Here is a 19804-nt window from a genome sequence, read left to right as displayed (position 1 = left end):
ACCCACCTCCTGATTCCCCAGAACGTGTCCACTGTCTACAAGGCATAAGTCAGGACTGTGATGGAATGCTCCCCATTTACCAGGATGGCCGCAGCTGTAACAACATGCAAGAAGCTTGACTCCATCCAGGACAAAGCAGCCCAGTTGACTGACACGATATCGACAATCATCCACTCCCTCCACCACCAATGATGAGCGGCCTCAGCAGCACTGTGTACGATCTACAAGATGCATGGCAGAAATTCGCCAAAGCTCCTCATGCAGTACCTTCCAAACCCATGACAGCTTCCATCTCGAAGGACAAGGGCATAAAGTACACGGGAACACCTCCTTCTATCCCACTCCAAGCCACTCGTGATTCTGATTTAGAAATATATCCGGAATCCTTCACTGCGACTGTTCAAAAGATGGGAATTCCCTCCCTCATGGCACTGTGGGGGCAACCCACAGCAGGCGAACTGCAGCGGTTCGAGAAGGCAGCTCACCACCAACATCTCCAGGGCAATTAGGGATGGGCAATAAATGCTGGACCAGTCAGTGACACACACATCCAACAAATAATTGAAGAAACAAACTCTTATTAATTAGTGACTTTTCACAGTCTCACAGCCAGCCATGCCTCATATACACACATCTTAGTGACAATGTGGTGACCGTAACCAGACCCACAGTGAGCCTGGGCTCATCCACACTCCTCCCAGTCACATTTCTGATTTGAAAAATACACCTTTTTCACAAGAAATCTCTTTGTATTTGTACAATGTCACAACTGCAGTTGCGTTCTGTCCAGCTGCATATCAAATAAACAAATAAAGCATTGGACTTTGGCTCCACCCAATGAACCAAAGACCTCTCTTAGACATACAACAAAAATATTTACATACATGTGAGACACGGGGAGGGTCCGAGAACTGAATGGACCCTCATTTACCTTCAGCAGGAAAACCTCAGACAGTGGTCCTTCCCGACTGTGCCTCGGCAACAGCAACCCCATCGTCCCAGTGATGCCCCAAGCTTTTAGTGCATCCCAGTTATGCCTCGTGGACACACCACCTGGTTACTGACAGGGAGCCTGGCAGCATCTACACGCTTCCGCGTCATGATGCGGTGACTGTAAATGGTCTCACAGTGGCCCTGGCCTCATTCGCACAACTCACAGGAAGTCCTACTTGACTGTAAACGGTCTGACAATTGCCCTCACCTCATTGACACACCTCCAGTAATTATACAGGGACACAAAACAGTCTCACACCGAGCATGGCCTTATTTACACTCCTCCCAGAAACTAAACAGTGATTGTAAACAGTATCACAGTGGGCCTGGCCTCATCTCCATGCTTCCGACTTACTGTACGGTGACTGTGAACAGTCTCACAGCAAGTCTGTCCTCATCCGTGCACCTCCCAATAACTATATGCTGAAGGTAAACATTGAGCCTGGCCTCATCCACACACTCCCTGTAGCTCTACGGTAACTGTAAAAGGTCTCACACTCAGCCGAGAGAGAGTAGGAACTGCTAATGCTGGAGTCTGCGATAACTAGGTGTGGGCTGGATGAACACAGCACGACAGGCAGCATCAGAGCAGCAGGAAAGCTGATGTTTCGGGTTTCACCCACAGCCACTTCCAGGGCAGTGTCCTGTGGCACAGGCCAACAAGGTGCACATAAACAATCTGACAGGATTCTCACCACCCGCCAATCTATGTTTTGTTGTTTGTTGGAAAGTTCTGATGATGACACATTGTACCAAATGACTTTGTCAGTCTGCTCTGGGAACTACACGACAGGATCCAGCCTCTCCTTTTCCCACAGGGTCTCGAGCACGCTGCGTGCTGACCACGACCTGATGGACTGGCGGTCAGAGGTTTGTTTCTTTGCAAATTTCACAACAAAGGACATATGTTATAGAACGGTCCAAATACTTGGAGCTTTCCGTGGCAGAGAGGCCAGTCCCTTCGTTCGCAACACTGGGATCAGGTCGTACCTCAGTACCTAGTGACACTTGGTCTTTACGTACTGAGAGTCTACACACAGCTTAATGCACAACAAGGTGGACATCAGGATGAGGGTGATATTGGGTCCGTTCTTCCCCCACTTAGCCAGAGCTTAGTACATGGAGTTGTTGCAGACACGGTCTATCTTAGGCTTCCAGTAGGAATGGAAGATGGCTCGGATGAGGGAAACAGTGCAGTGTGGGTGATGGGCCAGAACTGTGCCATGCACAACAACAGAGAGAGTGCCTCACACCTGATGACCAGGATTTTACCCACAATGTGCACCTCCCAAGGCTTTCTGCACGCCCCAGGCTCTCTGAACTGTGTGTCCAGCACTTTTGGGTAATCTGCCCTGACGGTGAAGGGAATAGAACATAGAACATAGAACATAGAACAGTACAGCACAGAACAGGCCCTTCAGCCCACAATGTTGTGCCGACCATTGATCCTCATGTATGCACCCTCAAATTTCTGTGACCATATACATGTCCAGCAGTCTCTTAAATGACCCCAATGACCTTGCTTCCACAACTGCTGCTGGCAACGCATTCCATGCTCTCACAACTCTCTGCGTAAAGAACCTGCCTCTGACATCCCCTCGATACTTTCCACCAACCAGCTTAAAACTATGACCCCTCGTGCTAGCCATTTGTGCCCTGGGAAATAGTCTCTGGCTATCAACTCTATCTATGCCTCATTATCTTGTATACCTCAATTAGGTCCCCTCTCCTCCTCCTTTTCTCCAATGAAAAGAGACCGAGCTCAGTCAACCTCTCTTCAGAAGCTAAGCCCTCCAGTCCAGGCACTATCCTGGTAAACCTCCTCTGAACCCTCTCCAAAGCATCCACATCTTTCCTATAATAGGGCGCCCAGAACTGGTGGAATGAAGGATCATTCAGGCCAGATCCCAAAGAACATGGCCTCACTCTTGTCTCGATTTACCGTGGCTCCCGAGGCCAGTTTGAAAGGGTCACAGATGCTCATGAACCTGCGCACTGACACTGGGGCTGAGCAGAGATTGGTGACATCGTTATCGTACAGGGACGCTTTGACCTGCAGGCCCGCTCTACCTGGAATAATCACACTTCTCAGGCTCACATCCTTACTGATGGACTCAGCAAAGGGCTCGAGAGAGTGGGCAGCCCTGCCAGACCCTGGATCTGATGGGTAAGCTCTGTGATTCCCATACGCAGATTGAGACTGCGCTCATGATGTCGGTGTAGATCTGTCGGGCCCAATTGCAGATTCTCTCCCCAAAGCCCATTTTAGAAAGCACATCCCACATGTTGGTCTGCAATATCCTGCCAAAGGCCTTCTCTTGGTCCAGGCTGATGAGGCAGGTATCCACCCCTCTGTTCTGCCTGCCGGTGATCGTATCCCTCGGAGCGCGAGGCTCTCAGAGATCGTCCTGTCCCCTGCAGCACAGGTTTGGTCAGGGTCAATCACCAATCGCAGAGCAGACCTGACCCAGTTACAAATGACTGAGACAGGATTTTGTAGGCTACATTCGCCAATTATATTGGTCGCTGCTTTCTAACTTCCTCCCTCAATCCCTTCCACTTGCAGGTCAGGGTGATGATACCATTCCTCATGGATTCGCTCATAGTACCTGACAGAAGCATACTGTCGTACAGCTCCAGCAGGCCCTGGCCAATCAACTCCCAAAGAGCTGAATACAACTCCGCTGGAAAGGCATCACTTCCCAGAGTTTTATTCTTTTCTAAGGACTCGAAGGCCTTCTCCAGCTCATCCAGAGATAATGGTCGGTCCAGGCTCTCCTGCTTGGTGTTGTCTAAGACCCCCAGGATCGAGGACAGGAATGGCTGGGTGTCATTGCGCTGGCTGTGGTCATCGTGTCATACGGACTGGCTTAAAAGGATTTGCTGAGCTTCAGGATGTCAGATTGAGACAAACTTATCGAGCTCTGTTCATCCTTCAGGCTGCTGAGCACAGAGCTCTCCTTTAGCATCTTCAAGAAGAAGGAATGTGAACACATCTCATTAGGTCACATGCAGCTTTAAAGGACACTGATTTGGCCTCCATTGGAATACTGTATCTAATTCCAGTCTCCCTGCTGTAGGAAGGATGTTGTGAAACCGGAAAGGGTTCAGAAAAGATTTACAAGGATGGTGACTGGGATGGAGGGTTAAAGCTAAAGGACGAGGCTGAATAGACTGGGTCTATTTTCCCTGCAGCATCAAAGGCTGAGGGATGACCTGATAGAGATTAGTAACCGCATGAGAGGCATGGATAGGGTTTCTCGACATTGTCTGTTCCCTGGGGTGGGAGAGTCCATAACTGGAGGGCAGAGGTTTAAAGTAACAGGGGAAAGATCTAAAAGGGATTTAAGGTACATTATTTTCATGCAGAGGGTGGTGTATGCATGAAATGAGCTGCAAGAGAGGGGCCTGGAAGCTGGTACAATTTCAACATTTAAAAGCCATCTGAATGGGAAAATGAATAGGAAGAGTTCAGAGGGATATGGGCCAAATGCTGGCAAATGGGACTACATTTATTTAGGATATCGAGTCAGCATGAACAAGTTGGACCAAACGGTCTGTTTCAGTGCTGTCTGTCTCTGACTGTTATTCTCTCTTGCTCCACAGTGCAGACCCTGAACCGCAAGCTTATCTTGGAGGCCTCCAAGGCAGAGAGTGGGGCTTGCTGCCTCGACACCTCCTGGGGCTCCTTCGTGACATTGACCCGATTGTCTGGAGTAAGAGTAGGTTTTGCGCGGGTTTCTGGAGTTTGAACAGTTTTGCCCAACTCTCTCTCACCTTCTGAACACTTTTCAGGACAAAGAACTTCTTGGTGTTCCCTTTGACTGCCTCCCACCAAGTGCAAAAACGGTCTTCATCGTTCTCCAACCTGTGTGCTCTCTTTTGAGCTTCTTAATGATTTTTCTGGGGTTAGCAGTTTCACATTCAGCTTCCACTTTCCCTTGCCAGCCCGCTGGTCATCCTGTAGGTGACAGTCAGCCAGCAGGAGGCAGTAGTCAGAGAAGAACGCCGGCTTGACTTCAATGGATATGATCGAGGACGTGTGGGCGCAAACAGGAAATCTATCCAATGGGTGTATAGACCCGTCTGGCTATGACCAGGCGTTTCTACTCTATGCTCAGTCTGCAGGGGTGCTGAAGATGTTATGCAGCTTGGCAACTTTAACCGTTTCCATCAGAAATCTGGACGTCGAGTCCAGTTCACTGTCATACCCTCCATATTGTTCATTCGTGCCGATGATGCAGCTGAAGTCTCTGGCCAGAATGACTGGCCTGGACATCACCAGCAGCAGTGGAAGCAGGACGGCCAACCCCTCACTCTTTCCCAGTGGGGTCTCCATGTTAATTACTCCGGGAAGCGTTTCTCTATGAGCCTGGCCTGATCTACACATCTCCCACGAACTATATGGTAACTGTAAACAGTCTTAAAGTGAGCCCGATTGATTCACCCTCCTATCAGTAACTTGCCAATGATTACTGCCTGTTTCACAGTCAGTCTAGTCTGATCTTCTCTTCCTCTGAGTGAATCCTTTCTGTCCCCTTCCATTCACCCCGTGCCTTTGCGACTACAGCCAGATTCCCCTTCAGGCTGCATTTCATTCTCCTCACTGTCTCGGTGCTGCCACATACATCACCTGTCTCTCCATTTCCCTCTGTAAGAGTTCTTGTGAAACCCATCCCCCTCCCTGCCCAACCTTCCAGCTGCAATGTTGGAAGATCACCACATTGGGCATTGCCATTAGTGCTCCAGCTCATTCATATTTCTTCACAAAACAGAAACACAACTCATCAACAAGAATAAGTGGCAGGCAAATGAGATACATCATACATCTAAAAGCAGTTTGTTGTTTAAAAGTGGAACTAACTTTAATTTGTATGCGTACAATAGAATCAGGAAGAATAATACATATATAGCATGCAACTCATTTCACTGAACACATTTGTGCAAATAAATAATATCTCTGCAGTTCAACCAATTCCAACAGCATAACATTAGAGACAGAACATTTGGAAATGATACAGAAATTTCAGATACTAATGGTTTAGAGGAGTACAGATTAAGATCGGGGAAACTGAACATGGTGTACACACAAAAATCCATTTCGCAATTGCAATGCCTCATTCAGGCAATTACATCTCTCTCCCTCAGTCTCAAACGGTCTTCTTCCCATTCGATTTTCTTCAACTCTCTGGGCCACCCCCAATAAGCAGTTCCCTTCCCTCCCCAGTTTAGCCTCATGCCTTCCTTTACACTGGTATGGAATGGTATCTTTCTAGTACGTTTGATTTTCAATGAACACACCGCACTGGTTTGTGACCAGGTCGGCCAGTTGAACCTCTCAGAATATGAGTTGCCTGATTGTTCCATATTAACAGCCCAAATCAGGGAGCCCTGGCTGACAGATAAGAAGTGTGAGGGTCAGAGATGCTGACACCCTGGCAACTATCTCTGAATGAGGCAGTGCTAAAGTTGAAGACAGTTCATTTGTAAATAAAAGTTGAATTGGAGATCGACACTGGCCTCAGTGTATTTAAAATACATCTCCAGCACTGGGTTTGAATATTATTGTTATCCTTTTGTTATCAAACATCTCTGTGTGCAGTGATCAGCAGGGTTATAACATGGAGATGTGGGAACAGGATTGTTTAGATTCCCTCCAGTGTGGAAACAGGCCCTTTGGCCCAACAAGTGCACACCAAAAGTTGGAGCATCCCACCCAGACCCACGCCCCTGAACACTATGGGCAATTTAGCATGGCCAATCCACCTAGCGTGCACCTCTTTGGACTGTGGGAGGAGACCGGAGCACCTGGAGGAAACCCACGCAGACACAGGGACAAGGTGCAAATTCCACACAGACAGTTGCCTGAGGCTGGAATTGAACCTGGGTCCCCAGTGCTGTGAAGCTGCAGTGCTAACCACTGAGCCACCGTGCCGCCCCATATCGTGTTGCTTTTGCACAAACTTTGACAAAGAGGAAAAGGCCACTGATAATGGGAACTGCAGATGCTGGAGAATCCAAGATAACAAAGCGTGGAGCTGGATGAACACAGCAGGCCAAGCAGCATCATAGGAGCACAAAAGCTGACATTTCAGGCCTCGACCCTTCATCAGAGAGGGGGATGGGAGAGGGAACTGGAATAAATAGGGAGGGGGGGGGGGGTAGATGTGGACCGAAGATGGAGAGAAAACAAGATAGGTAGAGAGGAGAGTACAGGTGAGGAGGGAGGGAGGTGATAGGTCAGTCCAGGTCAAGGAGGCAGGATGAGGTGGTAGGTAGGAAATGGAGGTGTGGCTTGAGGTGGGAGGAAGGGATGGGTGAGAGGAACAACAGGTTAGGGAGGCGGAGACAGGCTGGGCTGGTTTTGGGATGCAGTTGGGGAGGGGGAGATTTTGAAGCTTGTGAAGTCCACACTGGTACCATTGGGTTGCAGGGTTCCCAAGCGGATGAGGAGTTGCTGTCCTTGCAACCTTCAGGTGGCATTATTGTGGCACTGCAGGAGGCCCATGATGGACATGTCGTCTAAGGAATGGGAGGGGGAGTTAAAATGGTTCGCAACTGGGAGGTGCAGTTGTTTGTTGCGAACCGAGCGGAGGTGTTCTGCAAAACGGTCCCCAAGCCCCTGCTTGGTTTCCTCAATGCAGAGCGGGTCAGGAGTGAGGGGGCAGGTCACTGTGAGGGGGGTCAGGACTGCAGGGGCAAGTCACTGTGAGCGGGTCAGCACGGAGGGGTAGGTTGCTGTGAGCGGGTCAAGACTGAGGCAGCAAGTTGCTGTGAGCGGGTTAGGACGGAGAGGGCGAGTCCCTGTGATTGTGACAGGACTGAAGGGGCGAGTCGCTGTGAGCGGGTCAGGACTGCAGAGAGAAGTCGCTGTGAGCGGGTCAGGACTGCAGAGAGAAGTCGCTGTGAGCGGGTCAGGAGTGAGGGGGCAATTCGCTGTGAGCATTTCACTGAGTCACTGCATCCCTGTTCCCTCCGTCACTGCATCCCTGTTCCCTCCGTCACTGCATCCCTGTTCCCTCCGTCACTGCATCCCTGTTCCCTCCGTCACTGCATCCCTGTTCCCTCCGTCACTGCATCCCTGTTCCCTCCGTCACTGCATCCCAGTTCCCTCCGTCACTGCATCCCAGTTCCCTCCGTCACTGCATCCCAGTTCCCTCCGTCACTGCATCCCATTTCCCTCCGTCACTGCATCCCATTTCACTCCGTCACTGCATCCCATTTCACTCCGTCACTGCATCCCATTTCACTCCGTCACTGCATCCCATTTCACTCCGTCACTGCATCCCATTTCCTACAGCCACTGCATGCCATTTCACTCAGTCACTGCACGCCATTTCACTCAGTCACTGCATCCATGCTGCATGGTCCATGCAATGTATAAATGTGGCATAAAATCCTTACTTGGATGTTCATTTCCTCTTGTAATAACATGTGGCATCATGAGCATCCTTAATCACTTGCATTTAAACGGAAAGCCTGGTCCAAACACCAGATAACATGACAGTCCGAACAGAACGCATTTTCCAATGCTTTAAACATAGAGTCATGTGTGTCTCAGTGAATAAAAATCCTCATTTCACCGCAATTAAATCTCATAATAAAGGGAGTATGTCTGAAACTTGTCTCATCCGAAGGAAAACAGACTTGCTCCAGGAAAGCTGCTAAAATATCTCAACAAAAATATATATGAAATGATTCTAGAAATTTCTGCAACACAAAGATCAAAGGAAACAATAGTTTGATGAACACACTGTCAAGTGTTGCACTTACACATCACATTTTGGAAAACAAACCACACTGATTTTCGACTTTATAAAAAAAATTGTTCCAAGTCTTCATTATGCAGCAGAGAACTGAAAAGGTGTAGACTTTTAACCTGCATAGAAAGTATGTGCGGAAGTTAAAACAAACAAAAAAAAGCCACTTCTGTCCTAAAAAGACAATATTATATTACAAAAAGGCAGGGAATTTGGAGAATGCAGCATCATGCTTCCTGCAGAGATCAAGTTTTGTCTGTGTCGTAAAAAACAAAAGAACTGTGGGCACTGTAAATCAGCAACAAAAGCAGAAGTTGCTGGAAAAGCTCAGCAGGTCTGGCAGCATCAGTCAAGAGTGAGATCTGAGGAAGGGTCACAGGACGCGAAACATTAACTCTGACATTGTCTACGTCATAGTGAGTTATGTCTCTTGCTTCAGCAAAATCCAACCAACTCTGAATGAAAATCAATGCTTAAGAAATATCCAAAACATCCGCTGTCCCCGTTGTGGCTTCCTCTACATTGGGGAAACGATGCAGAGGCTTGGGGACCGCTTTTCAGAACACCTACGCTCAGTTTGCAGTAAACAACTGCACTTCCCAGTCACGAACCATTTCAACTCCCCCTCCCATTCCCGAGAGGACATGTCCAACCTGGGCCTCCTGCAGTGCCATAATGACGCCACCCGAAGGTTGCAGGAACAGCAACTCATATTCTGCTTGGGAACCCTGCAGCCCAATGGTATCAGTGTGGATTTCACAAGCTTCCAAATCTCCTGTCCTGCCACTGCATCCCAAAACCAGCCCAGCTCGTCCCCGCCTCCCTAACCTATTCTTCCTCTCACCCATCCCCCCTCCCACCTCATGCCGCACCCCTATTTCCCCTCATCCCGCTCCCTTGACCTGTCCGGCCTCCCCAGACTGACCTATCCCCTCCCTGCCTCCGTACCCATACTCTCCTCTCCACCGATCTTCTCCTCCATCCATCTTCCATCCGCCTCTCCCTCTCTCCTATTTATTTCAGAACCCGCACCCCCTCCCCATTTTCTGAAGAAGGTTCTCGGCCCGAAACGTCAGCTTTTGTGCTCCTAAGATGCTGCTTGGCCTGCTGTCTTCATCCAGCTCCACACGTTGTTATCTCGCATTCTCCAGCATCTGCAGTTCCCATTATCTCTCCAAAACAAAGGCTGCAGTCTTTCAAAACCCAATCTCAGATTTTGCAGATCGTCCTCACCCTGAAAAAATACCAAATATGTATGAAGAGGAAAACTGGAGGTGAAACCATTCAAAAATTTTTCATTGGCACAACAAATGTTCCAACTGTAAAAGCAGGTTAAGCACCTGTATATAAGGAAACTTTAAACAGACACTTACAGCCAACAAATGTGAGAAATATCCATTTCTTGCTGGATGACCAATTTTGCTGTTGGGAAAATAGGCCTAGGCTTAGCAATGTACATTCAAACAAGATAGCAACCTCTCAGATCTCAACACTCACAGTCGTAGAGTTCTGTTTTCACAGGTTGGAGTATAATAGCATCAAGCACAATACACCAAATCTTCTTTGGTACCTTTTCCTTCCATAAAACTGCTTTTAGTAGATGCGCACAGAATTCATTTTATACACGTTGAACAGTTGCTAAGTTCAAGATGCCAGTTCCAGCACTTGGGCTTGCATCTGCTTCATCATCAAAACAGAGCAAAATAAAGACCCACTCCTTGTAAGTCACGTTTTCCATTTTTAGTGACAAGGTGAAGTGCGAGAACTGCTCACTTGATGTTAAAAACTCCTAAGTATGTACCTATATATTTCAATTCTGTGAAATATGTGGAATGAGTTCGAGAGAAGGATTAATTTTGTTGCGCTGGGAGAGAGCTGGGACAGATAAAATAGGTTGAATGGCCTCCTCCCATGCTAAAAATGTCCATAACTGTTCTTGGCCCTGCTAAATTGAAGTGGCCATCCTTTCATTGTGACTGTGAGACGCAGCATGTTACGATAGATGGCATAATGAAGAAATCCTTTGTTATTCATGAACTTTTCAGCACTCGGCATTCTTCCGAAGTCAAATGTTCGATATGTACCTGTTGCACTGACTTGGTTCCAAACAGTTATAATGTGGAGGTGCTGGTGTTGGACTAGGATAGACAAAGTCAGAAGTCACATGGCATCAGGTTATAATCTGACAGGTTTATTTGAAATCACACAAGCTTTTGGAATGCAGTCCCTTCATCAGGTGCGGTCAGAGAGGAAAACACAGACACACAATTGATAAGCAGACAGATCAAAACATCATACAACTGGTGTGAGTGGAGTGTCAGATAATAAGTCTTCATCCAGGATGTTTGTTTGTTTGCAGATATTTTGTTGAAGAAACACACAACTTGTAGTTACAGTCAGTGTGGTATCTTATAAATTCCTGCTTTTGAAATAAAGGTTAAAACTCTAAGACAGATTCTGAACACAAGCCTCGAAACTACAAGTCAGAGTCTGACCTGAGATGTCACCTTTTGGACATTCCTGTTGCGCTGCCTGATTATCATGACAGCACAGCACTGACATTGACTTTATAAACGCTTTACTTGCCTCTAACACTCTTGGTCACCTGTATAGAGTTATTATCTGACACTCCACTCACGCCAATTCTATGATCTTTTGATCTCTCTGCTGATAAGCTGTGTCTCTCTGTGGTCACCTCACGAACTGCACCTGATGAAGGGGCTGCACTCCAAAAGCTTGTGTGATTTCAAATGAACCTGTTGGACGACAAGCTGGTGTCATGTGACTTCTGACTTCAAACACTTATAGAATGTGTTTTCAATCCTATCGTGACTTGACAATAAGTCAACTTCTTAAAATTTATAAAATGAGAATGTCAAGTGAAGTATGTCTAACCTTGAGCGCTTAAAAAAGGAAATATTACAACCATCGTCTAGTCAGACAGTAAAGACAGAAGGAATGATTTCATCGACTGTGTCTGACACCACACAATTAATCCCCCTGATGGAAGAAAGGTTGGCTGCGTTCTGTTTCTTCAGGAACATCCAGCTAATACCACCTTACTACTGCTTTTTTTATTCATCTGGTGTTCCATCTAATTCCTTGCAGTCTTGGTCAAACCTTCATGTAATTTATTTAAATTTTCAATAAAATAAATTTAACTTTATATTCCACAATTTTAACATCTCCTTTTAAGGTTTGAACGGTTCACTTCGTACACTGCACATGTTGTGTCAATAATTGGAGAACATGGTGGAAAAATCAAGATATATTGACAAGTAAACAAATGGCTAACTTCTGTTTCCTTGTCAGTCATGCCTTTTGAACAGAACGTAAAGTTGCGCAACTATGTAGAGATAACAATTTAAAACTGGGAAGACCACTTTGTGGTCCCCACACCAATCTCTATTCACGACCTACTGATTGCATTACTCCGCCTTGGCAACAATGTAATATTACACTTGTCTCAGCACAACCTTGGCATCTTGTTTATCCCATGATGAACGTCCAACCACACATTCATGCAATCCCTAAAGCTGTCTCTTTACATCTTTTCAATCCTGCCTACATGTCTTTTGTCTCGGCTCATTAGCAGTGAAACCTTCACCTGGAACTACTTCACTTCTGGACCTGACAATTCCAATGCATTCCCTGATGGAGACCCACATTTGTCCATTGAACACTTGAGGTCGTCTAAAACTCCACTGCCTGAGTCTCAACTTGAACCAAATCCTCTTCTCTGTACTTTCTACCTGACTGATACTATTAACAGTAATTTTATTAAATTCTCAGTTTTGTTTACAAATCGTTACTTGGCTATGCCTATCGCTATTTTGGTAATCTCCACCAGTCCAACCATACTTCAGGATATCTGCACTCGTCTAATTATGTCCTCTTGCCCACTCTTGATTTTAAACGGCCCACTACTAGTTGCCAAACGTTTAATTGTGTCGGCTTCAAACCCAAGAAGAGACTTCCTACACCTTCAGCGAGCAAACTCACATCCAGAACCTCAACCCAAGCAACAAATCCTCTCAAAACTCGCTAACTTCCTACACCTCTTAGCCTCTGGACATTTCCTCTTTTAAGGCACTTTTTCAAACAATCCTCTTTCATCAAGCTCTTGATCATCAGAACTAACAACTTAATAAGGCTCAGTTGTATTCTGGGATCGTTAATACTCCAATCAGACGCCTTCAAAGTTTCCCTCCATTAAAGAGATTTTATAAGTGGTTGAAGTCATTGCCAAGCAGAGGGGGACGAATTGGGGAGTTATTTCAAAGAGCTACGATATGCCAAACGACCTCCTTCCACACTGGCCAACTCTGATTGTACAAAAACAAAAATGATTTTCAGACTTGGGAAGATCCCTCAAAAATGTCACAAGAAACCAGCTTTTGGGCAGAGTCGAGCTGCTGAGATGATAGACCAGGATTTAGGGGTACCAGGAGTGATAATATGCTGAACACAATCAAATTTTGAGGTTGTAGAATGATGTGGTCTTCGGCATTTTTGACACTTGGACCGTTTTCCTTCCTTTCCACAGAACAAGTCAAATAGCGGCAGCACAATGTTGCATGGCCGCTCAAGCTTGCTCCACCGTCGATGATGATTGTGGCTGGTCTTCCACATCAATTCAACTTTTGCTCATATCTCATCCTCTTTTCATAACATCGATCTATTCACGTGTCGTATCCCTCTTGCTAACTTAAATGAGAATTCATTCCAATCAATGAACTCCTAACGCTGACCCACCCCAGGTCAAAAAATTCAGCTGAGATCAGGAACTGATCTCGCCTGTATGGCTGAGCTGGCTTTTAAAAAGTTTGCCAGTGAGAGAGTCCCAGTGAGAAACATTCATTAAAAAAAAATAATTGCATGGATTGCTCTCCAATCCTAAACTCTATTCAAATTCAGTTGGTTTGTGATGCAGAGTGATGCCCTGCACAGAGGGCTCAATTGCCACACCAGTGAGATGACCACAAAGGGTCTTCGCCTCAACCCCTCTACATCCCTGACGCATGGTGATCTTCAGGTTAAATCATAACCAGTTGTCTCTCTCTAAGGAGTCGCCAAATGGCGTGCTAAGACTTTACCTTTAACCCTGATAACATGGCAACAAGCAGATAACTCAGCTGATGTCACTGACTAATAGAATCCTCAACTATACTAATATGAACGATGTGATATCATCAGAAGGCATGCTCAACTCAGTTTTAATTTGCAAATTAACTTAACAACCATTCAATCAATATTACTGAAGTACTCATATTACTGATCGTCTCGATACAACATTGTGGTTACATCTGTTCATAAGTGAAGTGTAATGTCATTGCACTTACTGTGGTTTTATCAATGTGATCCTGCAATGAGTCAATAAGCAGGTCACTCACAGGTTGCCAGTGTGGACCCCCTCAGCTGTTATCACATGAGCCTCAAGATCATCCAGAACTTTGTGCAGTTCTTGAAGTTTCTCCAACGCCTTTTCCACCTGTTTCTGCCAGTTGCTCGCACGGATTTTCAGTTGTTCCCAATTTTCCTTCACTTCTATTGACTGTTTGCGGACAGCTTTGGCAATTCTCTGGGCTCTCTCTTCCGGGGCAGGTTCTGGAAATATGGAATGCAAATAATTTATCAACTATTCATGATTTTGATTGATAGATTTTCTTTCTAATCCCCTTTCCTTCAAAAGGTCTCTATGGACTTTCTCCTGAAATTGGGATATATAGTATAAGACGAAAGATTTTGGTACAGGCACATCAATGATAAATTCTGTAATGAGCTGGCAGGTCGCAGAGCCATTAACAGAGAATCACAGAGAACCAATACAAAGCCAAATAAAATTCTGCAGATATTTGAAATTTGTCACTACCAAGGAAACTTTAAAGAAGGAAAAGGATTAGTGACTAAATGGGTACAATTCTCAACAAAAGATTTGAAAAATCCTTTCAGGATATCTTTCATAGCTATGAGACAAACATCCAACACAAACCAACTTTCATCTTTCAGGACTGGCAAGTTAGAATGATAAACCCAAAGTCCACCCTGCATAGTTCTCTCTAGAACTCACTTAATGAGGTTGTTAAGAGATGTAGAGATAACCAAGTGTGCAGCTGGATGAACACAGCAGGCCAAGCAGCATCTGAGGAGCACAAAAGCTGACATGTTGGGCCGAGACCTTTCATCAGAAAAGGCGGAGGGGGAGAGAGTTCTGAAATAAATAGTGAGAGAGGGGGAGGCGGATCAAAGATGGTTAGAGGAGAAGATAGGTGGAGAGGAGACAGACAAGTTAAAGAGGTGGGGATGGAGCCAGCAGAGGTGAGTGTAGGTGGGGAGGTAGGGAGGGGATAGGTCAGTCCGGGGAGGACGAACAGGTCTCCGGGGCGGGAAGAGGTTAGGAGGTAGGAAATGGGGGTGGGGTTTGAGGTGGTAGGATGGGACAGGTGGGCTGGTTTTGGGATGCGGGAGGGGGAGGGGTGATTTTGAAGCTTGTCAAGTCCACATTGATACCATGGAGTGCAGGGTTCCCAAGCGCAATATGAGGTGCTGCTCCTGCAACCTTCAGGTGGCATCGTTGTGGCATTGCAGGAGGCCCAGGATGGACATGTTACCTGAGGATTGGTAGGGAGAGTCGAAACAGTTCACGACTGGGAGATGCAGTTCTTTAGTGCAAACTGAGCACAGGTGAAGCGGCCCCCAAACCTCTGTTTGGTTTCCCCGATGTAGAGGGGGCCACAATGGCAACAGTGGATACAGTCGACCACATTAGCAGATGTGCAGGTAAACATCTGTTTGATGAGGAAATTCTTCCTGGGGCCTGGGATGGGGGTGAGGGGGGAGGTATCGGGACCAGTGAATTTTAAACGTTGTGATGACAACATTTATTGATATGCAGGCAAAAGTGCTGGGTGTAGGGAGTGCTAGAGGGGAGTGTGGAGCGGATAAGGGGGTCACCTAAGGGTGGTGGGAAAAATGTCTTTGGTGGTGGGGTCGGATTGCGGATGGCAGAAGGGTCGGAGGACGACGCATTGAATCCGGATGTTGGTGGGGTGGTATGTGAGGGCGAGGAGGACACTGTTTTGGTAGTTATTATGGGGTGCGGGTGTGAGGGATGAGTTGTGGGAAACGCGGGTGACACGGTCGAGGGCGTTTTTGACCACTGAGGAGGGGGGAGTTCCGGTCCTTGAACAACCCTCAACAGTTTCTCTTTCAATTCCTCCCACTTCATACAGACAAAGAGGGTGGCCAGGGTAGCCAAATGGGCCCAAGCTATGCCTGCCTCTTTGTAGGTTACACAGAACGCTCCCTCTTCCGTACCTACACTGGCCCTCAACCCCACCTCTTCCTCCGTAACATTGATGACTGTATCGGCACCGCCTCGTGTTCCCACAAGGGGCTCTAACAGTTCATCCACTTCACCAACACCTTCCTCCCCAACTTGAAGTTAACCTGGACAATCTCTGATACCTCTCTCTCCTACCTGGACCACTATTTCCAACCACTGAGAAACAAATATCCATTTCAACTCCAACAATTCCCACAGCTACCAAGATTACACCTCCTCCCACCATATTCCTGCAACAATTCATCCCCTATTCCCCATTCCTTGGCCTCTGCATCTGCACTCACAGGATGAGGTATTCTATTCCCGTATATCTCAGATGTCCTCATTTTTCAAGGACCACAACTTGCCCCGCTCTGTGGTTGATAACGCCCTCGACCGTGTCTCCAGCATTTCCTGCAACAAATCCCTCTCACCCCACCCCGCGACAACAACCAAAACAAAGTCTCCCTCGTCCTGACGTACCACCCCACCAACCTCCGGATACAACGCATCATCCTTCGAAACTTTCAGATTCTCTGGGAGGCTACGGAGGAGGTGACGGAGCCTTTGGCCTTGATCTTTGAATCCTCATTGTCTACAGGTTTAGTACCAGAAGGCTGGAGGGTTGCAAATGTTGTGCCCTTGTTCAAAGAGGGCAGTAGAGATGACCCAGGTAATTATAAACCCAGTGAGCCTTCCGTCTGTTGCAGGAAAAGTTTTGGAAAGGATTATAAGAGAGGGGATTTATAATCATCGAGCAAGCACCAATTTGATGGGAGATAGTCAACATGGATTTGTCAAGGGCAGGTCGTGTCTCACAAGCCTCATTGAGTAATTTTGGAAGGTGACCAAGCACGTGGATGAGGGTCGGGCAGTTGACGTGGTGGACATGGACTTCAGTAAAGCCTTCGATAAGGTTCCACATGGTAGGCTATTGGAGAAAACATGGAGACATGGGATTGAGGGAGATTTAGCAGGTTGGATTAGAAACTGGCTTTGGCTAAGGAGGCAACCAGTGGTGGTTGATAGAAAATATTCAGCCTGGAGTCTGGTTACTACTGGTTTGTCTCAAGGATCTGTTTTGGGACCACTGCTGTTTGTCATTTTTAGAAATGACTTGGACGGAGGCATTGGTAGATCGGTTAGTAAGTTTGCAGATGACACTCAAGTCGGTGGAGTGGTGGACAATGTGGAAGAATGTTGCAGGTGACAGGTAGACTTGGATGAACTGCAGAATTGGGCGGAAAGGTGGCAGATGGAGTTCAATGCGGATAAATGTGAGGTGATTCACTTTGGGATGAATAATAGGAAGGCAGAATATTGGGTCAATGGAAAGATTCTTGGTAGTGTTGCTGTGCAGAGGGTGTCCATCTATGTCGATCCCTGAAAATTGCCATCCAGGTTGATCGTGCTGTGAAGAAGGCTTACGGTCTTTTAGGTTTTATTGGCAGTGGGATTGAGATCCAGAGCAACTGTCCAAACAGCTGGTGCGGTCTCATTTGGAATATTGCGTACAGTTCTGGTCGCCCCATTACAGGAAGGATGTGGAAGCATTGGAAAAGGTGCAGAGGAGATGTTGCCTGGTCCCGAGCGAAGGTCTTCTGAAGAAAGGCTGAGGGACTTGGGTCTGTACTCATTGGAGAGAAGGTGGTTCAGAGGGGATTTAATAGAGACATACAAGATGATCAGTGAATGAGACAGGGTGGACAGTGTGGGTCTTTTACCGAGGATGATGACGTCAGCTTGTATGAGGGGGCACAGCTAAACAGTGAGGGATAATAGATTTGAGATAGATATCAGAGGCAGGTTCTTTACGCAGAGAGTGGTAAGGATGTGGAACCCCCTGCCTGCCAATGCAGTTAGCTCAGCCACATTAGGGGCATTTCAACAGTCCTTGGATAAGCATATGGATGATAATGGGATCGTGTAGGGGGATGGGCTTAGATTAGTTCACTGGTCCATCCACATCATCGCAATGAGCAAAAAAGCACACCGTTGTCTCTACTTCCCAGGAGGCTAAGGCAATTCCGTGTGCCCACAAGGGCAACTTTCATTGATGTACCACAGAAAGCATCCTACCTGGATGCATATCACAGCACGGTTCCTCTAGCAAAACAATCACTAATTATTATGGCTCCTGCCTTTCTTCTTCCAGGCAGAATTGGTTCTGCTTTGTCATAACTAATTTGGGAGAAAATCCACGCTCAGTCTAAGTTAATTCTTCCAACAATTCAGATACCATGGAATACTGAGCAATGAGTTGGTGTGTGAGAAAAAGAGGGAGAGCGCGAGAGAGAGGGAGAGCGCGAGAGAGAGGGAGAGCGCGAGAGAGAGGGAGAGCGCGAGAGAGAGGGAGAGCGCGAGAGAGAGGGAGAGCGCGAGAGAGAGGGAGAGCGCGAGAGAGAGGGAGAGCGCGAGAGAGAGGGAGAGCGCGAGAGAGAGGGAGAGCGCGAGAGAGAGGGAGAGCGCGAGAGAGAGGGAGAGCGCGAGAGAGAGGGAGAGCGCGAGAGAGAGGGAGAGCGCGAGAGAGAGGGAGAGCGCGAGAGAGAGGGAGAGCGCGAGAGAGAGGGAGAGCGCGAGAGAGAGGGAGAGCGCGAGAGAGAGGGAGAGCGCGAGAGAGAGGGAGAGCGCGAGAGAGAGGGAGAGCGCGAGAGAGAGGGAGAGCGCGAGAGAGAGGGAGAGCGCGAGAGAGAGGGAGAGCGCGAGAGAGAGGGAGAGCGCGAGAGAGAGGGAGAGCGCGAGAGAGAGGGAGAGCGCGAGAGAGAGGGAGAGCGCGAGAGAGAGGGAGAGCGCGAGAGAGAGGGAGAGCGCGAGAGAGAGGGAGAGCGCGAGAGAGAGGGAGAGCGCGAGAGAGAGGGAGAGCGCGAGAGAGAGGGAGAGCGCGAGAGAGAGGGAGAGCGCGAGAGAGAGGGAGAGCGCGAGAGAGAGGGAGAGCGCGAGAGAGAGGGAGAGCGCGAGAGAGAGGGAGAGCGCGAGAGAGAGGGAGAGCGCGAGAGAGAGGGAGAGCGCGAGAGAGAGGGAGAGCGCGAGAGAGAGGGAGAGCGCGAGAGAGAGGGAGAGCGCGAGAGAGAGGGAGAGCGCGAGAGAGAGGGAGAGCGCGAGAGAGAGGGAGAGCGCGAGAGAGAGGGAGAGCGCGAGAGAGAGGGAGAGCGCGAGAGAGAGGGAGAGCGCGAGAGAGAGGGAGAGCGCGAGAGAGAGGGAGAGCGCGAGAGAGAGGGAGAGCGCGAGAGAGAGGGAGAGCGCGAGAGAGAGGGACAGCGCGAGAGAGGGACAGCGCGAGAGAGGGACAGCGCGAGAGAGGGAGAGCGCGAGAGAGGGAGAGCGAGCGCGAGAGAGGGAGAGCGAGCGCGAGAGAGAGAGAGCGAGCGCGAGAGAGAGAGAGATCGAGAGAGAGAGAGAGCGAGCGAGAGAGAGAGCGAGCGAGCGAGCGAGCGAGCGAGAGAGAGAGCGAGCGAGAGAGAGAGCGAGCGAGAGAGCGAGCGAGAGCGAGCGAGAGAGAGAGCGAGCGAGGGAGAGAGCGAGCAAGGGAGAGAGCGAGCAAGGGAGAGAGCGAGCAAGGGAGAGAGCGAGCGAGAGAGCGAGCGAGAGAGCGAGCGCGAGAGCGAGCGCGAGAGCGAGCGCGAGAGAGAGCGCGAGAGAGAGCGCGAGAGAGAGCGCGAGAGAGAGCGCGAGAGAGAGCGCGAGAGAGAGCGCGAGAGAGAGCGCGAGAGAGAGCGCAAGAGAGAGC

General features: G+C 48.2%; 1 protein-coding gene across 6 annotated transcripts in view; it reads right to left on the bottom strand.

The window, feature by feature from the left end:
- Positions 1-6043: 6043 nt before the first annotated feature.
- The window catches only part of LOC132207461 (utrophin-like), a 59027-nt gene continuing 45266 nt past the window's right edge, over positions 6044-19804 (bottom strand). For 2 of the 6 annotated variants that reach the window (XR_009443479.1, XR_009443478.1), the window contains one exon: positions 14245-14360. Coding sequence is in view for 3 of the 6 variants with exons in the window: in XM_059643082.1 (XP_059499065.1) it covers positions 9841-9987; positions 10127-10175; positions 14147-14360 (410 nt within the window). In the remaining 3 variants the exon portion in view is untranslated. Of the gene's footprint in view, positions 9988-10126; positions 10176-14095; positions 14361-19804 lie in introns of those variants that run through there. The other 4 variants (XM_059643082.1, XR_009443477.1, XM_059643083.1 and 1 more) reach the window with 4 other exon arrangements.

Source organism: Stegostoma tigrinum, chromosome 47 (genome assembly GCF_030684315.1).
Source record: "Stegostoma tigrinum isolate sSteTig4 chromosome 47, sSteTig4.hap1, whole genome shotgun sequence".
Lineage (NCBI taxonomy): Eukaryota > Metazoa > Chordata > Chondrichthyes > Orectolobiformes > Stegostomatidae > Stegostoma > Stegostoma tigrinum.
This window is presented reverse-complemented; position numbering and strand designations above follow the sequence as displayed.